General features: G+C 38.0%; 1 protein-coding gene across 1 annotated transcript in view; it reads right to left on the bottom strand.

The window, feature by feature from the left end:
* Window positions 1-6,494: 6,494 nt before the first annotated feature.
* Window positions 6,495-22,395, bottom strand: part of ACAT1 (acetyl-CoA acetyltransferase 1) — a 28,155-nt gene continuing 12,254 nt past the window's right edge. Inside the window, exons 6-12 of the mRNA XM_019714897.3 lie at window positions 19,847-19,990; window positions 19,286-19,436; window positions 18,227-18,322; window positions 16,985-17,098; window positions 16,037-16,101; window positions 10,420-10,577; window positions 6,495-6,811 (exon numbers count right to left, since the gene is read on the bottom strand). Of these exons, the coding sequence (XP_019570456.1) occupies window positions 6,691-6,811; window positions 10,420-10,577; window positions 16,037-16,101; window positions 16,985-17,098; window positions 18,227-18,322; window positions 19,286-19,436; window positions 19,847-19,990 (849 nt within the window). The 3' untranslated portion in view covers window positions 6,495-6,690. The remainder of the gene's footprint in view (window positions 6,812-10,419; window positions 10,578-16,036; window positions 16,102-16,984; window positions 17,099-18,226; window positions 18,323-19,285; window positions 19,437-19,846; window positions 19,991-22,395) is intronic.

Raw genomic sequence — 22,395 nt, 5'->3', positions numbered from 1 at the left:
ATACCTGTAGTATATCTCATATACCTGTAGTTGAATCTGAAACAGGATACACTATGTGTGTGTGTATATATAAATATATAGTGTCAACTTTTTTTAAATCCTAAATATTCTGAATTATGAAACCCATCAAACCATAAATGTATAAAATCAAAGATTTTTGGACCTGTATTAAATTTATACACGTATACATACCACTATATACTATGGTAAATGGATTACTTTGTGTCACTGATTTAATCATAGCCTTATGTCCATCATAACATTTTTTTAAGTACTCACCCCTTTTATGCTCCCTGATTAACTTTAGAATCACTTGTATTTCAAGTTGAAGTCCCATTGGAGCATTCATTTGAAGTACAGTAACCTATAAGTTAACCTGATACTGAAAGAAGGAAATCGTACTGGTTGGTGATATGGTATGCAGTAGTTTTGTAGTTACCATAAGTTTCTTGATAACCTGGGTATTTTGTTGTTTGTGGTTATTTTTAGGGAACTCTTCTTTCCATTGTTTTAACTGGTTATTGCTTTTTTAATTAACATAAAATTTTTATGAAAGGTGCACAAACTATTAAGTGAATACAGTTCAATGAATTGTCTAAAAGTACACACATCCACTTAATTACCCAGATCAAGAATAGGACATTTCTAGTAGGCTAGACTTCCCTCATACTTCCTTCTAGTAACTGTTAGCCCCAAGGGCAATTATCCTGGCTTCTAGCACCATACTAGTTGCAGCTTTGTTTTTTTAACCTGGTATAATGGATTCATGCAGTATATGGTCTTTTATAACTGCCTTTGCTCAACATTGCAAGATCCACTCATGTTATATATAATTCAGTTCTCATCTTCAGTGCTGAGTATTTTTTCATTGTTTATCCACATTGTATTATACCATTGTATACCAGTTAATCCATTTTATAGTTGATGAACATTTAGATTATTTCCAGTTTGGGGCAATTATAAATTTAGAACCTCTAAATATTCTTGTCATGTTTTTTGGTGAATGTATTATACTTTTCAGTTGCTGTAATCTAGGGTTGTATATATCCTTATTCAGATTTTTCAGTTTTCCAATGTGGCTGTACCAAATGATAATTAATATCAATAGTGCAACGAAAGTTCTAATTGTTCCACATCATTGTTAATACTTGGTATTTTATTTTAGCCATTTTGTGGAGTATTTTGGTATCATTGTGGTTTTAATTTGGTTGTTCCTGATAGTTAAACCCCATTTCAAATTCATATTGGCCATTTGGATTATCTCCTTTTGTAGACTATTCATGTGTTTTGCCCAGTTTTGTATAGGTTGTCTGCCTTTTATTACTGATATGTAGGTGTTCTTTCTGTATTCTAGATACAAGTCCTTTTCCAGATGGACAGATGTCTAAATATTTTACCATGTTTTTCTTAGATTTGTTTAATCTTTTGTATTTTCATTAATCATCCATCTGGAATTGATTTTCCATAGGGATATCTAATTAATCCAGCACCATTTATTGAGGAAAGACTATCCTTTCCCAAATATATTGCACTGTTACCATTGTCATAAGCTGTTTACAAGTATATCTGGATTTGCTTCTGGACTCCAATTTGTTACATTAATCTATTTTTTAAAGATGTGCCAGCAACATGCCATCTCAATTACTTTAAGAAATCTATTTGTTTTATTTTATATTTGGGCCCTACTGAGGGAACTATTAGAGCTAATGGCTTTCCTTATGGTTATTTTTTACTTAATAATGGTGTATCACCTCTAAATAATTATTTTCCAGTTTTATTTCTTACCACACTGATTAGCACTTCCAATACAACTAATAATGATCAAAGTAGGCTTCCTTATCTTATTTCTCATTTTAATGGAATGTTAAGTATAATGTTGGCTTTTGTTTATAGTGTTTTAAGAATTTACATTAGGAGTATCTATTTAACTTAATTAGGTGCTGTTCTAATATCAATTAAAATAACATTAATAAGCCTAATATTGTTTACCTTGCACTCTTAGTGATTTTTTAAATATAACTAAATTTGATTTGTCAACATTTTATTTAAATGTTTGCTTCTAATGAGATTGGTTTCAAGCTTATGGAAATTCTTTACATGAATTTGGAACTTTCCATCTCTTTCTAGTTTATCTGACTATTGGAATAATAAATACCTGTTTTAAGATTAATGCAATATCTAAATAAGACAATATATGTAAAACATTTAGGTGAATGTCTGGAACATAAGCACTTTAACAATTAGCTGGTATTCTAGCTGATGGTGTATTTTAATCCTAGTTTCTGCAGCATTTTATTTAGAATGGGAAATAATAACTGTTCCTTGAAACTAAATCACTGATAAATCATTTAGGCATAGAGGCTTTTGCAGAAGAAAATCAGTTTTTTCCCCAAAATTTCTTCCAGGCTGATTGGTCTAGTCAGGCTTTGAGATTTTTCTGAATTAAAAGTATTTTTTCTCTCTAATATTTACTTGTGTTCTCTTTAAATTAGATGTGACTAATTTTTTTCTGACAAAATCATCTCATATTTGACAGCTGTATACTTTTTTGCTTTACTAATTTCTAATTTATGCTTTGTTTCCTATTTTCCTCAGAGTTCTTTTTTCATGTTTAACGTTTTTAAATTGAAGAATTATCTGATTTTTTCTTTTTCTTTTAAAACCATGTAAGCATTTAAGGAGATTAATTTACTTCTGATTTCAAATTTAGACATCAAAATTTGGAAAATGTGGTAAGTACTGTCATTTTTTTGTTTAGTTATTTTTTATATCTTTACTTAGAATTAGGTAGCATGCTTTTTTTTCCTTATATATCAATTAAAATTTTTGAAGTTATACTTATTTTTAATACTTTTGCCTTTTAACCTTCATACTAGAGTTTTAAGTGATTTACCCACCACCATTACAACATTAGAGTATTCTGAATTTATTTATCTTTACCAGTGTGACTTATACTTTCAGATGTTTTCTTGTTACTAATTAGTGTCCTTTCATTTCAGGTTGAAGAAGATTCTTTAACATTTCTTGTAAGTCTGGTCTAGTGGTGATGAACTTCAGCTCTTGGTTGTCTGAAAATTATCTTTCCTTCAATTCTGAAGGACAGCTGTGCTGGGTGAAGTATTTTTAGTTGGTGGTTTTTTCTTTCACCACTTTGTATATATTATGCCACTCCCTTCTGGCCTCTAAAGTTTTTGCTGAAAAACCTGCTGATTGTCTTACAGGGATTCCCTTGTACATAACACATTATTTCTCTTGCTGCTTTTAAGATTCTCTCCTTGTCTTTTTACTTTTATCATTGTAATGTGTCTCAACATGCGACTCTTTGCATTCATCTGTTTTGGAACTCTCTGGGCTTCCTTGTGTGGAGTTTTGTTTCTTTTCCTGGGTTATCAAAATTTTCAGCTATTGTTTCTTTGAATAAACTTTGCTCCTTTCCTCTCCCTCTGGGATCACTATAATGCATATATTTGCCAACTTGATGATATCACATAGGCCTTTAAGCCATCTTCACTCATTTTTATTCTTTTTCCTCCTCTGATTAGATGATTTTCACTGCCCTGTCTTTGAGTTCACAGATTTCTTCTTTTCACTTGATACACTCTGGTGTTGAAAACCTGTGTTGAATTTTTCAGTGCACTTATTTGATTTCTACAACTCTGAATTCTGTTTAGTACTTAGATTTTCTGCCTCATTTTTGAAATTCTCACTGTCTTTATACATTGTTCTCCTAACCTCATTGAGCATCTTTATGGCCATCAACTTGAATTTTTACCAGGTATATCACCACTTTTTCATTAAGTTATGTTTCTATAGTTTTTCTTGTTTTGTTTGGAACATACTCCTCTATTTCTTCATTTTCCTTTATTCTTTGTGTTGGTTCTGTGCATTAGATAAAACAGCTACCCCTCCCAGTCTTGACAGAGTTGTCTTCTGTAGGACATGAATCATATCAATCAGCCTACTCAGGGCTCCTTATTGTTTCTTAAACGTTTGTAATTGTCCATGCTGCCTTCTTTGTTCTTTGTGACTCCAGATAGTGGAAGGTTTGCCAAAACCTGTCAGTGTCCTAAAGGGAAGAATAGCAGTCAGCACCTAGATGCAGACTGATTGGAACCTGTACCATCAGACAGCAGCTGGTAAAGTATGTAGTTTGGACCCTTTCAGGGAGATGAGGTTTTTTGCGTCTCCTTCTGCACTGGGCCCAAATGTATAGCCATGGGTAGGGGTCCTGTGCCCATTAATAATTGTTTCTTTGCTATACTTTTTGTTGGACCTATGAATGCAAGCCCTATTGGCCATCAAAGCTAGGTTATCCAAAGGCCTGTCCCTTGGTTGGCATCTACAAAAGCTGTTGTGCCAGACATGTGTATGAGCTCCTTCTAGGGACATACTGGCAATTTGTAGTAGGCTTAAGCCCGAAGGTGGAGGTGGTCCCTGGTGTCCAGTAAGGATCACAGTCAGCTCCTAGTTGTGTGCTAAATTCTCTTGTCATCCTCCAGAAAAAACTTACTCTATGTCCCTCTACTTGTCTTCGGGCTTGTAACTTCACTTTGAATAATCTTTTCTTTATAGAGATTAGTTCTTGTCCTATTTTAACATTTTATGCCTTGATTTCTAATAATTTAGAAGTCAGCCTCTTTTACTTTATAATTGGGCTTTTCAGCTTTTGTCTTTTAAAATGTAAAACTCATTTTTATTTATACGGGTATTTGCTTTTATTTAGCGTATACAGTTGCCCCTTAAATAACGGGTTTGAACTGCACAGGTCCACTTATAGCAGATTTTTTTTCAATAAATACCTGCACTGTTATCAATCCGCAGTTGAAAGTCTGCGGACGTGAATGGCCAATTATATGCATTAATCTACACCATTTTATATATGGCACTTGAGCATCCTTGGGTTTTTATATCCACAGGGGGTCTTGGAACCAATCCCTTGCTGAGGGACAACTAAGTCTCGGGAAGTCAAAAGTTATATGCAGAATTTAGACTGCATGAGGGATCAACACGCGAACCCCTGCATTTTTCATCCAGTGTAAAATTTCTGTCTCTGTTTTACCACTACCGTCCCTTCCTCCCCAGCCAGTCCTTAATCATTGAAAAATTTTTAAACACTCTCATTTCTGAATTCTTAATTTTGATTCTTTTTTCCTGTCATTTTTGGAGGAAACATCACTGCTATATTTTCTAAGCTCTTGCATGCCTAGACACCTTCTAGTATCTATCACTTTATTCCATTAAAAATACTATACAGATATTGGTCACTTGTCTTCTGGCATTTAATATAACAGAAATAAGGCCTAAGACTACCTATTTTTCTACCTAGATATTTAAAGATTTTTTTTCTTTACTATATCTTTTCTCCAGATTGTCTTAGCATGATTCTCTTAATTTTGCTAATGAAATAAGGCCGTCAAAACCTGCCCACTTAATACTTTAAAAAAATCTGAGTTTTTTAAATTGTAATTATTGCTTCAGAATATTACTTTTCTTTCTTTTTAAGAAGTAACATTTACTTGTTCATTCTATATCTTTTTTTATTTCCTATTTTCAGTTTTTCCCAGAATTGTCAGAGAGCTTTACAGATGTTTTTAGGGATAATAATGGTAGGAACCCTCTTGAGTTTTTGTGAGGATTAGAGGAATTAATGCATATAAAGCCTCTAGGACAGTACTTAACACATAATGAGCCATAGACATTAGCTGTGATTGCTATACAGATATTTCTGAAAGTACTCTGCCAGCCAGTATTTCTTTTTTCCCCCCCACATAGTCTTTTATTCTTTGAAAATGAGGATCTACAATGAATTATTTGCCAAGATATGTATATACAATGATCTTTTCTGTACCCTCCCCTACTACTGTTACTCTCAACTTTAGTTGGAGCTTTCCCTTCCCAGAGCTTCAGCTGAGGTTGGTATGCACAGCCCCTGCCTACAGTATGTTTTTTTCCAGATGAAATGCGATTATAAATACTTGAGCTGCATTTTATCCTGCTTAAGAAAAGGCATTCTGGCATATGGGAAGTGGTAATCTCTTCCCTTTATGTATCCGTTCAGTTGAGCAGTTTCTATCTTCTTTCCCATTTTCTGTGCTGCTATAGTAATTCAGAATTCAAACCCCAGGATTTTCTAATTGTGAACCCATCCCTCCTCAAATCCTGATTGCTGATCTTAGGAGAAATTACACCCACTCTAGACCTGAGCACATGGGTTTCTCCTCTTCTAACAACACTGCACACACTGTCTGTGGCTTCTTCACTAATGGTATGGAGCATTGCTACTTTGCCCAATGCAGCCACCCTCACATTAAAGAGTCTACTAAATCTAAATTGGCTATAGATGACATTCATATCTTTAACAATCCTCAAAAATATAAATTATTCTCTAAAATGGTAGCTCCTTGCTATTTGTACATCACTTAAGTTTGCATTCATATTTAAACTATTACAGCTTTGTAATATAAAAATGTTAAACATCTAATGATTAAAAAAACTTAAATCAGAAGAAAAAATTTATTTCTAATTTCAAAAGGTTTGGGGATTTGAACTTTTCATCTTATTAAAAAATAATTAAAATAGAAAATAATAAAAAAGAAACATTATTTTGAGTACAAGGTGACCCAAGGTAGTTACACTGATTACAGGCCTTTACAATCTGTAGGGTCGTCGCCTTAGACAACCGAGGTTGTCTTACAGCTTCTGGACCAGCATGGCAGAAGCACCTCCTCCTCCATTGCAGATACTGGCAAGACCGTATTCTCCTTGCTTCAAGGCATGAACCAAATGAACGACAATCCTGGCTCCAGACATCCTAGGATTAAGAAAGCATTTTGGTTCTTTAATAAATTATAAAATTTATCAATACAAAAAATGTTTCTATTCCAAATTAACTTCTTGAAAAGTTTATTAGCCATATCTTGTAGCTGAATTGAATTATTAATACTTTTCTTAAACTTAAGAAACTTGTTTCAAGAATGGTTACAGCTATTTTTTTTTTCAATTGGGAAACAGCCATGGTCATTGGTTACATATTGCTTTCATGCTACAATGGCATAGTTGACTCTTTTAAGGAGGGCACAACTCCCAGTAGCCCATGTGGGGATCGAACCAGCAACCTTGGTGTTATCAGTCCCACGTTCTAACCAACTGAGCTAACTGGTCACCCCCAGTTACAGATATTTTTAATGAGCTTTTTTTTTTTTAAATTTTTACTTTTCGGTAACAGTTGACATACAGTATTATCTTAGTTTCAGGTGTACAACACAGTGATTAGACATTTATATAACTTACAATGTAATCACCCCAATCCAGTACCCATGATAACATACATAGTTTCTACAATATCATTTACTATATTCCTTATGCTATACTTTATATCGCCATGATTATTTTGTGATTACTAATTTCTACTTAATCCTGTCCCTTTCCACCCATCCCCCAACTCCCCTCCCATCGGAAAGCCATCAAAATGTTCTCTGTATCTATGAGTCTGTTTATTTTGTTCCTCAGATTCCACATGTAATGAAATCACAGCATTTGTCTGTTTCTGTCTTACACTCCACTCAGTACAATGCCCTCTGGATCCATCTACGTTGTTGCAGATGGCAAGATTTCATTCTTTTTTATGGTTGAGTAATGTTCCATTGTATATATATATGTACCACCTCTAATTCATCCATTGATGGACACTAATGTTGCCTCCATATGTTGGCTATTGTAAATAATGCTGCAGTGAACATATGGATGCATATGTCCCTTCAAAGTAGTGTTTTGGGTTGCTCTGGATAAAGACCCACAAGTGGGATTACTGGTTCCTTCTTTGTCTCTTGTCAGAAAGTCTATTTTGTTAGGTACAAGTACAGTATTGCTGCCCCAACTTTTTTTTTTTCCAATCCATCTTAAAGAAGTCCCTGTAACAACATTTCCTGTAATACTAGTTTGTTGGTGATGAACTCCTTTAGCTTAATCATGTCTGGGGAGCTGTATATGTGTCCTTGAATTCTAAATGATAGCTTTTCTGGATAGAGTAATCGTGGTTGTAGGTCCATCCTTTTCATCACTTTGAATATTTCATGCCAACCCTTCTGACCTGCAAAGTTTCTGTTCAGAAATCAGCTGATAGTCTTATGGGAGCACCTTGTAGGTAACTACCTGCTTTTCTCTTGCTGCTTTTAAGATTCTTTATCTTTAAACTTTGGCATTTTAGTTACAATGTGTCTTGCTGTGGCCCTCTGGGTTCATCTTATTTGGGATTCTGCGCTGCCTAGGCTTGTATGTCTATTTCCTTTGGCAGGCTAAGAAAGTTTTCTGTTGTTGTATCTTCAAATAGGTTTTCAATTCTCTTCTCTTTCTGGTACCTCTATGATGCAAATGTTGATATGCTTGATGTTGTTTCAGAGGCCCCTTAAATAAATTATCCTCATTTTTTTTGACTCTTGGTTTTTGCTGTTCTGATTGGGTGTTTTTCTGCCATTTTATCTTCTAAATTGCTGATTTGATCCTCTGCTTCATGTTGTTTCCCTCTCATATGTTGTTCATTTCAGTTATTCTTCATTTATGACTAGTTCTTTTTTATGTTTTCCATTTCCACTTTTATTTTTCCTATCTCTTGAAGTTCTCACTGAGATCACTGAGCATCCTTATAACCACTGCATCTGTTGGATTGCATGTCTCCATTTTGTTATTTTTCTGGAGCTTTGTTCTGTTCTTTTATTTGGGACACGTTTCTTTGTCTCCCCATTTTGGCTGCTTCCCTGTGTTTGTTTTTGTGTATTAGGTAGGGCTGCTATGTCTCCTGGTCTTAGTAGATTGGTCTTATGTAGTAGGTGTGCTGTGGGGTTCAGTGGTGCAATATCCCTGGTCAGCTGAGCTGGGTGCTCCAGGTGTATCCCTTGTTTGGGTTGAGTATGCCCTCCTGTTGTAGTTGAGCCTTCACTACTGTTTGCACGTCAGTGAGAGGGACTGACCCTCGGGCTGACTGGTTGTAAGGACTGGCCATAACTACAGTGGAGGAACTGATAATAGGGAACCTACAGAGTAAGATTTGCTTTACTAGTAACTTGTTTTACTAGCAGCCGAGTAATGCTCTGGCTCAGTCCAAAGCTGGCCACTGGGTGTGCCAGCCTTGGGGCCGCCTGTGAGGGGCCACACTGCAGGCCAAGTTCAGTCGCAGCCTGTGCCCTGCCCAAGGCCACCTGGCATGATCCACATAGCTGCCACCCACACTTGTCTTGGAGGGCCTCTAGAGGCCAAGCCACAAACTGAAGCCAATTGCCTCTAGTGCTGGGTTTAGGGGCTGCTCACCAGAGGTACGGGAAACGCAGAAACCACATGCTGCTTATTTGGGTTTTGTGATCATTTGTGAGATTTTAGGAAAGTCCACAGGATGAGCCAAGACCAGCTGTCTGTATGGAAAAACCAATGGAAGCGGCTGGGTTGGCCCACAAGTTGGGTGGGGTGGGGGTCTCGGAATCACCAGGGCAGGGCAGACAAATGGTGTTAGCTAGGTGGATGTGTACTCAGTTACAGTGGCCACCTACATCTGCACAAAGGAGACAGGGACTCAACAAAAGAATGGTTTCTGCCAGCTCCTTAGTCCAGGAGAAAGCTGCCCCTCCAGCCCTCACTCTGAAGCCAGACAATTCAGTTCCTCCCCGTATGTTCGCAGTGCCTTTGTAGCTGCTGCTCCAGTACTGCAGCTCAGAGCCAGTGAATCCATCAGCGAGTAAATCAGTACATGGGCCCTTTAAGAGGAATGCCTGGGACTCCAGCTGCCCTCCATCTCATTCAGCCACAATCTCCACTGGATTTCACAGCCAGAGCTGTGGGAACTTCTCTTCCCAGCACTGGAATCCTGGGCTGGTAGCATGGTGTGGGATTGGGGCCCCTTGCTCCTCAGGGGAGACCCCTGAAGCTGAGATAACCCTCTTGATTAATGGTCAGACATGGGTGTTGGACCAGCCTGTTCCATGTCTCCACCCCTCCTATCAGCCTCAACGTCTTCTATATATCCTTAGATGTAGGACTTCTGTTAAGCTAGCAGGTGATCCTCAGTGATGGTTCTATAGTTTAGTTGTAATGATGTGGTCGTGAGAGGAGGCAAGTGCAAATTTTACGTAGACTGCCATCTTGACCGGAAGCTTTAAATCTGGTTACAACTTTGTTAAAAAGCCCAAGCATAGACTTTAATCTTAAATCTTGTTCAGCATAAAACAATATTAAGTTTTTAAGCAACAGATGTGACTGATGTGTTCAGTGATGGATCCTATCACAAATGGTGTTTGCCTTATGAAGGATGGGTGGGAAGGAAAACTGTTAAACCCAGAGTAATAGAAATTAACATGAAGCAGTTTAAGTTTAGATAGAAATATAAAGCAACCATTAACCTAGTTAGAGATTTTTCTTTATGATTTTACCTACCCAATTGGATGTCCCAGAGAAACAGCTCCTCCATTGATATTCACTTTTTGGGGATCAATCTCCAGCATTTTAATGTTTGCTAGTACAACCAAACTAAAGGCTTCATTTACTTCCCACATTGTAATATCTTCTTTTTTCAATCCTACGTCTTTAAGAACCTAAAATATTTAAAAATATAGATTATGTTCAAATAATTAACATTAAAATTTTTTCACTGTACTGTTGGAATTCTGCAATTTTGGTCTGTATTTCCCTTTATATATATGTCTTTTTTGTTTTTGTTTTTTCAATGACAACATACTATTGTATTAGTTTCAGGTGTACAACAATGATTAGACATTTATATAACTTATGATCACTCAATAAGTATAGTATCTATCAGACACCATGCCTATTTATTGACTATATCCCATATTATTAATATTCCCTATACTATACTTTACATCCCCATGACTATTTTATAACTACCAATTTGTTCTTCACCCCTTCCCTTTCCACACATCCCCCAGCCCCCCTCACATCTGGCAACTCTTCAAAATGTTCTCTGTATCTATGAGTTTCTGTTTTGTTTGTTCATTTGTTTTGTTGTCTAGATTCCATATGTAAGTGAAATCACATGGCATCTTTCTCTGTATGACTTTCTTCACTCAGCACAACACCCTCCAGGTCCATCCATGTTGGCACAGATGGCAAGAACCCATTCCCTTTCATAGCCAAGCAATATTCCATTGTATATATGTACCGTCTCCTATTTGTCCATTCATCCATCGCCAAACACTTAGGATGTGAATGTTACACTTGATGTTGTCCCAGAGGTCTCTCAAACTAGCCTCATTTTTATTTTGTTTTCTTACTGTTCCAACTGGGTGCCAAATCGCTAATTCGATGCTATGCTTCACCTGATCTGTTGTTGATTCGCTCTAATACATCCTTCATTTCAGTTTTTGTATTCTTCATTTCTGACTGGTTCTTTCTTATAGTTTTTATCTCTTTGTGGAAGTTCTCCCTGAGTTCATCTGTTCTTCCCCAAAGTTGACTGAGCATCTTTATAACTAGTGTTTTAAACTCTGCATCTGGTAGATTGCTTATCTCCATCTTGTTCTTTTTTTGCAGTTTTGTCCTATTCTCTCAGGTGAGATGTTTTTTTGTCTCATTTGGCTGACTCCCTGTATTTGTTTCTATGTATTAGGTAGATCTGCTACGTCTGCCTGTCTTGGCAGGGTGACATTATGTGGCAGTGTCCCTGGTCACCTGAGCCAGATGCTTCAGGAATGTCCCTTAGTGGTACACAAGTTTGGTGAAGCAGGGTGTCAGGGAGTCACCAAGGCAGGGCAGGTGGTGTTTACCAGGTTAATGTGGATTCTGGTTTGATGCCAGTGATGAGCCTCGAGCTACTCAGTTAAAGGCTCAGAGCACACCAAGGCCAGCCACTGACCTCCTGGGGTCCACCAACCCAAGAGTTGTTCAAGAAACACTGTAGTGAGGACCGGGAATGGCTGCTGGTTGTGAAAGTGCCCCTGGTGGCCTGCAAGTTGAGGCCAGCTGTTTGTTGCTAAAGGAGACTCCTGCAGTGGGCGGGGTGGAGCTGGCTGCAGGTCTCAGAAATTGCCTCCAGTGGTGTGCAAGTTGGGTGCGGTAATGTCCCAGGGAGTTACCAGACTGGGACAAGGAGTTCACCAGGCCAAGGCAGGTTCAGTTTTGGCTGTGTGGGGGAGGGCTCAACACAGGAATCATGCCACCTGCCTACCGGCTGCCCCAGAAGAGGGTTCTACACAGGGAAAATGGCAGCTGTCCCTCCAATCCTCACCCTGGAGCCACACGACTCAGTCTCTCCCTGGGTATCTCTGGCACTTTCCAAGTCATCATCCCGCTGCAGGAGCTGAGGGTGCCTGCGAACTCTCTGTGTGCCAGCCCTTTAAGAAGGCGCCTGTATTTCCAGCAGCCTTCCTTCTCACCCAGATGGTATGAGTCCCTACTTTTTCACAGCCAGATGTGGGGGCTCCTCTTCCCCGCAGTACTTGGGCTCGGAAGCCTAGTGTGGGGCTGAGGTCCCTCACTACTCCAGGGTGGACCTCCATGGCCTAGATATCCCTCCTGATTCTCATCCACCACACATACCGTGTTTCCCCAAAAATAAGACCTAGCCGGACAATCATCTCTAATGTGTCTTTTGGAGCAAAAATTAATATGACCCGGTATTATATAATTATATTTATTATATTACATTACATTATGTTACATACTATACTATATTATATATTATACTATTATTATATTAGACCCAGTCTTATAGTAAAATAAGACCGGGTCTTATATTAATTTTTGCTCCAAAAGATGCATTAGAGCTGATTGTCCAGCTAGGTCTTAATTTTAGGTAAACACGGTAGGTGTGGGGCCAGCCTGTTACGCGTCTCTACCCCTCCTACCAGTGAATGTGGCTGCTGCTTTATATCCTTAGTCATAGGATTTCTGTTTAGTCTTCAGATGGTTCTCCAGGTGGACTGTTCTATAAGTTAGTTGTAATTTTAATGTAGTCATGGGAGGAGGCAAACACAGCATTCATCTACTCCACCGTCTTGCCGCCCCCCACAACTCAGTTCTGAATTCAAGTGTTGCATGCATGAATCTGATTAACAAAACTGAAATACTAGCTTCAGGAGAACTGGACAACTGTATTACATCTCCTGGTCTTGGCAGGAGTAGCTTTATGTGGAAGGTGTCCTGTGGGGCCCATCTCCTTGGTCACCTGAGTTGAGTGCTCCATAATGGCCCTTATGTGGGTTGTGTGTACCCTCCTGTTGTAATTGAGTCTTATCTGGTGTAGGCACATCAGTAGGTGTTAGACCCTCAGGCTGACTGGCTATGAGGGATGGTCATGGCTACAGCAGATAAGCTGCTGTGCAGAGACCCCACAGAACGGGATTCACTTTAGTAGGGCTCTGGTGCCTGTCCAGTCAGCCCTTCAGATGTGTCATTGTGCAGGTGGTTGGGGGTGCTGTGGCATGGTTTGAAGCTGGCCACCAGGTGTGTTTGTTCTGGAGCCTCTTAGGAGGGTCTCTTGTGCATGTCAAGGTTAGACACTGTTTGTTCCGGGCTTGGTGCTGCCTGGTAAGAGCTACAAAGTGATCCGCAGTAGGTTTCCACTTCTGGACTTGAAGGTGCTTGGCAGAGGCTATGCTGTGAACTGAGGCTGGCTGCCACTAGTGCCAGGCTTGGGACCCTTTGCTGTGCACCACAGTGAGAGCTAGGGCCAGGTGCCACTTGTGCCATGCTTGTGGCCACTTAGTTGAAGCTACTTTCCAAGCCAAGACTGGCCACCATTTATGCCAAACTTGGGGCCACCTTATGGGAGTTAACAATGCAAGACTGGTCGCTGCTTGTGCTTAGTTTGGCCGTTTAGCAAGAGGTGCAGGGCATAATGAAGCCAGCTGCTTCTTTGGGTTTCGTGGACCTTTGAAAGATTATAAGAAAGTCCACAGAACGAGCTGAGGCAGGCCACTTGTGTGGAAAAGCTGCTGGAAGAGGTTCAGACCTGCATGAGTTGGGTAGGACGGGGTCTCAGGTAATGTCCAGGGTGGAACAAACAGTGTTAGTTAAAGGAGAGCTCAATTTTGCACCACCTGCCAACTGGGAGTGGGGAGGGCTCAACAAAGGAACAGTGGCACCCACCACTACTTCAGCCGCCAGACAGCTGTGCCAAAACCCCTTCCCCTCCAGCCCTCTCTGCACTTAGTCAATTTAGTTTTTCCTTCTGTGTCCCTGGTACTTTGAGCTGCTGCCCCAGAGCCCAGAACAAGTGAGTTTGTAAGCAAGCAATCCTTGCACAAGCCCTTTATGAGGACTGCCTAGGATTCTAGCAGCCCTCAGTCTCAGCCACAGTCCCCACTGATTTTACAGCCAAAGGTTATAGGGACTCTGGTTCTTGGCACTGGAGCCCTGGGCTGGGGTCCCTGATGTGGGGCTGGGACCCCTCGTGCCTTAAGGGGGACCTCCACAGCCAAGATATCCTGCCCAATTTTTAACCACCACACGTGGATGTGGGACTGGTCTGTTTCACATCTCCGCTCCTCCTACCAACCTCAAAATGGGTTCTTCTGTATATTCTTAGTTATAGGACTTCTGTTCACCTAGTCTTAAGGTGGTTCTCAGTGATGGCTCTTCTATAATTTATTTGTAATTTTGATGTGTTTGTGGAAGGAAGCAAGCACAGCATTTACCTTCACCATCTTGACCAGAAGTTTGGTTTGTATTTCCCTTTGATACAATAGATAAATTTAAGTATGGAATTTCTTAGTTTTCAGCAGGAATGGCCCTTTTATTTTCTGATTTTAATTTCTCATCTATTGCATTGTAATCAAAGGATTTTGTTTGCACTATCTTATTTCTATTTTGGAGAGAGAGAAACTTGATTTTGTTGAACATTCCATGGGTACCTGAAAAGAACAGGTATTTGGGGGCACATATTAAGATCTACTTTACTGATTATATGTTGCTTCGTTCTAGATTCTTGATCTGTCACATGAAAGAGGTATATTATTCTCTCCTGTTAGTATGTTTGTGGTTTTTTTATTGCATCCCTTATAGTTTCTGCTTTATAAAAGTTATGTGTGGTTATTTGGGGCACAGATATTGAAAGCTATTATAATTTCACTGTAAATTATTTATTTAAAATCTTTTAAAATATCTTGTTTTGGTAGTTCCTCACACACAGGAAGGTGTTGCAGTGCTAGTGGTTATCCGCATGCTATTATCTTCGTAAAATATTACTAGGGCCCTTTTTCTTTAGAAGTTTTTTGGTTGTGAGCAATAAAATTAATATGAAAACTATTCCTCCCCCTTATTTTCCTCCTCCAGTAAGCTCAGGTAACTTTCTAAGCTGTACAGTTCAGCTTCCTCTGTTCCAACAGCACAAGATAAAACATGGCACCCAGTGTAGTTACTTCTCTCGCTCTCAGAATCTAGCTGGGGTCAGGACGTGGAGTCTATCTTCAGAGTCCTGAACTGTTTATCACCCTTGCTTTTCAATGTGATGCATTCACTTTCAATTGTGTAATTTTGTCACTTTCTGAGGTCTGCCACATCCGCACAGATCATCACCTTCCACTGTTTCTGATCCTTCTCTATCCTTAATCGCCACGATTTCTGCCTTTTTTTTTCCCAATCTCGGTGCTGCTCTGTGAAGTTCATTCACTGTCCTGGATAAGGCCTTCCCTCTCCTTCTGAAAGGGAATATTTCTTGGAATCTTCTGAGATCCCTAAACCTCCTCAGGACTCTTTCCCTGTGATCTTACACAGAAACTTAGACTGACAATTTGGAGTGTGTAGGTTCTCTCTCTCTCTACTTCTTCTGCTCTAATACTTGGCTCCCGGCAGTTCCCTTTCTGGATGGAGACCTCTCCTAGGAGTATTCACTTAGAATTCTAGAACCAGGACCCTCAGCATTTCCTTTTTTTCTCTGCCATACCAACCTCCTACTTTGTGGTTACCATACTGGTATGTAACTTACAAGTAATTCAAGCTGTCTCTATGCTTTGGGAGATGAATAATATTTAAAATCTAAAACCTGCAACCTTGGTATAAGCAAACCATAAGCTGGTATAATGGAGTATGTTCTCACCTTAAGTACAGCATATACAGGGGCAATTGGAAAATCAATAGGGTCTACAGCAGCATCAGCAAATGCTTTATAAAAAAAAACACAGTTATTAAAATCGTTTTTATAGATATCCAAAGCTATATCTAACAACTGTTATATATAATATGCACAAAATGAAAGTTTCCTAACCCCTGTAATATATGTAAATATATTTGTTCCTTTTCTAAGATTCTTCACTTTATAAAATTATAACTTAAGCAACCAATTTTCACAAGTAGGGGGAATTTGTCCCCAGGGACACCAGTGTTATCTAGAGATATTTTTAGTTGTCACAAGGGGTAGAATGTCACAGTGGCATCTAGTGGTAGAGGCCAAGGAGGCTGCCGAACATCCTACAATGCATAGAACAGCCCCACAACGAAGAATTCTTTGTCATAAAATGTCAGTAGTGCCGAGGTTAAGAAACCATGATCTAAATTAAGAATAAAATGAAGTTACAAGGTTTTATAAAGTAACAAAATATCTCTTTGACTCCTTATGAAGAAGACAAGGCAGATTTTACAGCTAAAAACAGGCTTGAGGAGACTAGGTATGCCAAGGCCACCTAGTTAGGAAATGTCAGAATATCTAGATTTCATTTCTAGATTCCTAACCCCGTATTCTTTTTATGTATTTGGGACTCTACCTGGCTACTGTTGCCCGCAGTGCCAGGGTAAAACATGTACGGTGTATGTAGTCTCCCACTCATCATACAGGATAGGAAAAGATTTTTAAAGCTTACTTTTATATAAAGCGAATCATAACAAAAATATTAAAGGAGCCTCTATCTCAATTAAGATCTGCAGTAAATTCTGTCACAAAGCACAACCTATAGCTAGAAATAGCCACCTTCAACATTCTGTATTACCAACAAGGAAACTGTTTCAGGAATAGAGGTTTAGGAATAAACAAGTTCAGAACATTTTCTACCTGCTATTCTTGCCAGTGGTTTAACATTGAGTCTCTTGGCGGCATCTGAGGTCATCAGAACCACGGCAGCAGCTCCGTCATTCAGTGTGCTAGCATTGGCAGCTGTGACTGTGCCTAAAAGCATCAGTGAGCATGAGGTCAAAACATTCTTGCATGTTGAATTCATTTGGTCCAGTGTAACAAATTCCTACAGAGTACTGCCTGAACTAGGTACATGGAAAATTACAAATAAGGATGAAGGTAACTCCTGCCCTCAGGAAACACATAGCTAACTATAACACAGTTAATGTGAGAATGCCTTTTCGTGTTAACCTTTTGTAACATTTTATTCAAAGCTAGCTCAGAAACACATGCATAACACACTGGGTAAATGCTGTTTGACAATTTTTCAAAGATTAGGACCCGTTCATATTTTTTTCTCCCCGGAGTCTCTTTGCTTACCCACCATAGAGCAGACATAATATTTTTCAAGTCAGTGTCAAAATCAGATACTTCTTCTCTACAATCTCTTGAAGTAATGTCAGTGAATACTAAAAATCACTGAAGTGTACATTTTTAAGCAGAATTTTACAGTGTGTAAATTATGTCAATTAAGCTATAAAATATCAATGAAGATCCTCTAATTGCTAAAATTTTTAAAATATACTTTTGCAATACTAATTTTCTTTACATGGTTTTTTAAAAAATGATCTATTTCTATAGTTGGTTTTGAGAAATTCAATCAGGAAAATTTCAGTTTATTGTCACCACTGTGACAATTTTAAAAGCAGAACTGACTTTTTTCCCAAAAGATTTCAAAACCATTAAGAACACTGAGATCCCATTTCTACTAACATTCAATAATTCTTTATGAGGACCTACTACGTGCCAGGCACTGGAGATACAGGAGTGAATAACACAGTTGTCATCTTAGTCCTCAAGCTTACAGATATTTAACATAATATTAAACTTGACTTTTATTATATATCACAGTAAACTCTCAGGACGAACTGCATGCAGAAAAGAATTCTATAGTCATTCCAGAATCTCTGCTGAAGGTATTGACTGTTAAGCAATTTTAAATATATTTTGGATAAATGTCATCTGTTTTGTTAATTTCACTTGAGCCTAATAGACTAAAAACGTTAAATAACATCTAGATGTTTTCTAGAATTACTTTTTAAAAATCCTTAGGCAATTCCAAGACTAGATATAGTATTCTCACTCCCATATTTTTCTTATGCTTCATTTCATAATACTAACCATTTTCTTTTTGGAAAACTGTCTTCAGCTTTGGAACTTTACTAAAATCAACACGTTTATATTCTTCATCTTCTTTCACCACTACATCTGGTTTACCTAGAACAAAAATTTTTAAGTTAAGTAATCACCAGTCAAGACAACAGTTAGTCATTCAGTAACAAACTGTTGTACAAGAAACTGTGCCTGGTAGTCTATGCCTCCCTTTGCATGCCTGCATACTTGAAACCATTCCGAGTAAATTCTACTGTAGAATCTACCATCTCTGTTAGTGTCTTAAAGTTTATTAAGTAACTTAGCTCTAAATTTAAACATATTTCAGCTGCATCCCATTCTCTTCTCTCTCCACCTCATTCTGTGATCACAGATCCCACACTCCTGACCCCAGGGATAGATGTCCGACCGAGGCTAAGCTCAGTGTCCCATCATTCTAAGCACAGTAATCATTTCTAGAATGGAAATGTAACCTAAACCAAGTTAATGAGTGCTTACTATGGATGTATTCTGGAGTTGGTGAGATCTCTTTCCTCTTTGACTGACAGCCCTACAGATGTGACTCTAGAGATAGAGTCAGCAACTGAAGAAGCCTGAGCAAATAAAGCACAACAGCATGCAGCACTGAGACGCCAAGAGAGCATGTCTTAATAGTACTAAGTACCCAGTTCCAATCCCTGAAGTTCCCAGAGCTGCCTGGTTATTGCCGTACATCCCTCAGTTCTGGGAGGTACCCCCAGTAGCCTTCTAATAAATCCCTTTTTTCATTTAAGCTAATGTGTGGTCTGTCACTTATATTAGAAAGAGTTCTAATAAATACATTTCTCAAATCAAAATAATATGCTTAGTGGAATCTGCAATTGAGTAGAAATCTTATATTAAATTGAACTATATTATCTCTGAACTGGCAACATTTCCTTTAATTAACCACAAGGAGAGGTGTCAGTGTCCTCAGTTGAAATGAACAAAGATAAAAGTGTACTGATTTAAAGCTTTAAACATAAAAAATTCAGCAACATGTAAAGTGTACTAAATACTAAAATCTATTTTGGAACATTATCCCTCTACCTTTTACTGAAATTGTGACAGGAATAACTTCACTTCCAAATTTTCCAGCTTGCCAGGCTTCTTTGCTTCTAGTGTAGGAGTTAATAGCATAAGTATCTTGTTCATCTCGTGCAATGTTCAGCTTCTTTGCAGTATTCTCAGCACAGTTCCCCTGATAAAAGTTGCAGTTTTTAAAAAACCAATTACCTTTGCATAACATAAAATACTTAGACGTTAGACTCAGTTTAAAATACACTTTTCTATACTAGGTAACTTTTTACTCATGTCTCATCTTCAAATACTTGAAGTAGCCCAGAAGTTGCTATTTTAAAGACAAATAATTAAATAGTTATAGAATCCATTCATAGAAGTCAGAAAATGCCCTATTCCAGCATAGGGCAATTTATTCAATTGAGTCAAGATGTTGTAATGAGCACAGAAAAATATTTTCCTAAACTGAATGGCTAAAATCAATATTTATAGAGGCCATCCTTCAGTTTAATTTCTAAAATACATGTAATTTTAAAGCTCAAGCAGTATTGTACACTAGATGGCATTTCCCCATTAAAAAGCGGTAATTACCATATGAATTTTATTGTAGACATCAGTTAGCCCATCCTTCACAATCAAGTCTTCAAGCTTTACCCCACCATATGGTGTTGCTCCTCTGCTCATTACGTAGGGAACATTGGACATGCTCTCCATCCCACCTGCCACCATCACATCCTGCTCAGCAACACAAAAACCCAATGTCAACATAGATAGCACTTTTGCAAACCCATTATACCCTTTACATAGCTACAACAAACAAGTATTCTAGAGCAGTTCACCGAGAGGTGGATTAGTAAATTAAAAAATAACTAAAAGATGGTGGGTTAGTAAATTTTAAAAATGGCGGATTAGTAAATTTTAAAAAAACAAAGTTAGCAGTTCACCAGAAAAAAAGGAAAAACAAGTATTCTACATGGACATTTTGTTAAACATTTGTTACGCAGTGAATATAGGAAGTACCCTCTTGACCCTGATGAAAGGAAATGGTGAAAATGTGTAATGATATTTAAGATTAGAATTACACAGTAAGAATACCAGGAATCTTTTATATAAGACCATCTTGTAAAATTTCTATCTTCCAACACTTCATATTTACTCACACTGCTAAAAAGTTGATGTCTTCTAAAACATTCGAAGTAATCTCAGTTTGTGGAAATAATCCTACTACTTCCTTGATTGAGATCCTCCTCAACAGACAGCTAAAATGATTTTCTACTTGATCATCTAACATGCAGCCTTTCCTTCCATCCAGGTATCATCTTCACTCGACTGCAGCACGGTGTATTACCAAGGCCCTTGATGATCTGACTTCTCTCTTCCTTTCCAGTCTCATGCCTGGACCTACACCTCAGGTCCCACAGAACTGTTGAAAGGTCTCCAAAGACACCATTCTCATTCACACACACCTCTGCTCTTCTGACCCTTCTACCAACATGTAAAAATACCTACATTTCCTTTACAAGTAACCAAAACACAGTACTTCATGCTTTGCCTGACCACCTATTTCTATCCCTTCTTGGAACAGTTTCCCTTCTTTTGTGTTTTCCAATTACTGTGTAATGCTTTAATTACACTGTATTGTAGCTATATTTATAGTTGAATCTTCTCACTAAAATTAACTAAGCTCCTCTGAGGTGAGAAACCTTGTCATACCTATTTTCATGTCTTTGGTACCTGGCATGTATAGAGAAGTTTGATAAATATTAATAAATTAACCAATTATTATAAATCAAATTCATCTACATAAAAGGGCTAATTAAAAATATAGTTTAATATAAACATAATTAAAGCCAATATTTTCTTATAGCCTTTAATCAGAAGTTCTACACCAAAGAAACCTAATTATTTTGCCCATTTTGAGATACGGAGATTTTCAATTCACGTTTTATTCAGTTATCCTGAAATATTGACTATTTTCTGGGGATGACACTAAGTAACAAAATAAGGTATTGATCATCTTTCAATATAAAATAAAATTGACATTTTCCAAAATCGTAGATAATTATTAATATCCAAATATGGCAATTCCGAGCAGCCGGGTGGCTCAGTTGGTTAGAGCGCGAGCTCTGAACAACAGGGTTGCCAGTTAGATTCCCACATGGGCCAGTGAGCTGCGCCCTCCACAACTAGATTGAAGGACAACGACTTGGAGCTGATGGTCCCTGGAGAAACACACTGTTCTCCAATAAAATTAAAAAAATTAAGGCAATTCCTAGTATTCCTATATGTCAAGACAATTGTATAAATGCAGAAATGATTCAAACAATACTGAAAGCATTTTAATGTACTGCGAATAGCATTTGCTAGAGAACCAAAATAATTCAACAGAGGTAAAAACTCCCTTGTCATTCAGTTTTGAAACACAAACAATCTCATGACCATTTTCACCATGACTGTTTTCACCCACTGGCTTGACAAGGTTTGGTAGTACCTGATGTTGGTGTTACCTTGTGTGCAGGTAAACAAGCTCTTACAACCTTCTGAAAGTGTGAAACTGGGACAACTTTTACAGAAAGCATGTGAAAATACCAAAATTTTAAAATCTTCTGACTCATAAATTCTCTCAAGAATTTTTCCAGCAGACAGACTTGCACATGATGAGATATTTTAATGTTTTCTTCACCAATCTCCAGTGAATGTCACATAGTAAGTGCTCAGCTAATGCAGGATAAAAGTAGGATTTGAAATCATCCTGCTCTAGACTTTGTGTTCTTAACCATTATGCTGTACTGCCTCAGTGGAGATGATTCAAGAATTAGAAGTACACAAAGATATGTACGTATAGCAACACTCACTGCAACAGTATTTAAAATAGTGAAGAACTGGAGACAGCCTAGTTGGCCATTCAATGAGGACCCACAAAATATGTCATAGTTGTTCAGTTCAATGGAATACTATCCTGTGCTGATATAGAAAGATCTCTAAGACATTCAGTGGGACACAGAGTTTAAGCAACTTGCTCTAAGTTTCTCTGTTTTTAATTGTCAGAATATACAAGAAGGTGGTAAATTAAGTCAGAGACTTAGATGGGGATGAGAAGAATTATTTTTCATTTTATACTTTTATATACCATGTCAGTT

This window comes from Rhinolophus sinicus, chromosome 14 (genome assembly GCF_057876585.1).
Source record: "Rhinolophus sinicus isolate RSI-liver-muscle chromosome 14, RSI-T2T, whole genome shotgun sequence".
Lineage (NCBI taxonomy): Eukaryota > Metazoa > Chordata > Mammalia > Chiroptera > Rhinolophidae > Rhinolophus > Rhinolophus sinicus.
Note: the sequence above shows the minus strand (reverse complement) of the source record. Positions and strands in the feature narration are given on the sequence as shown.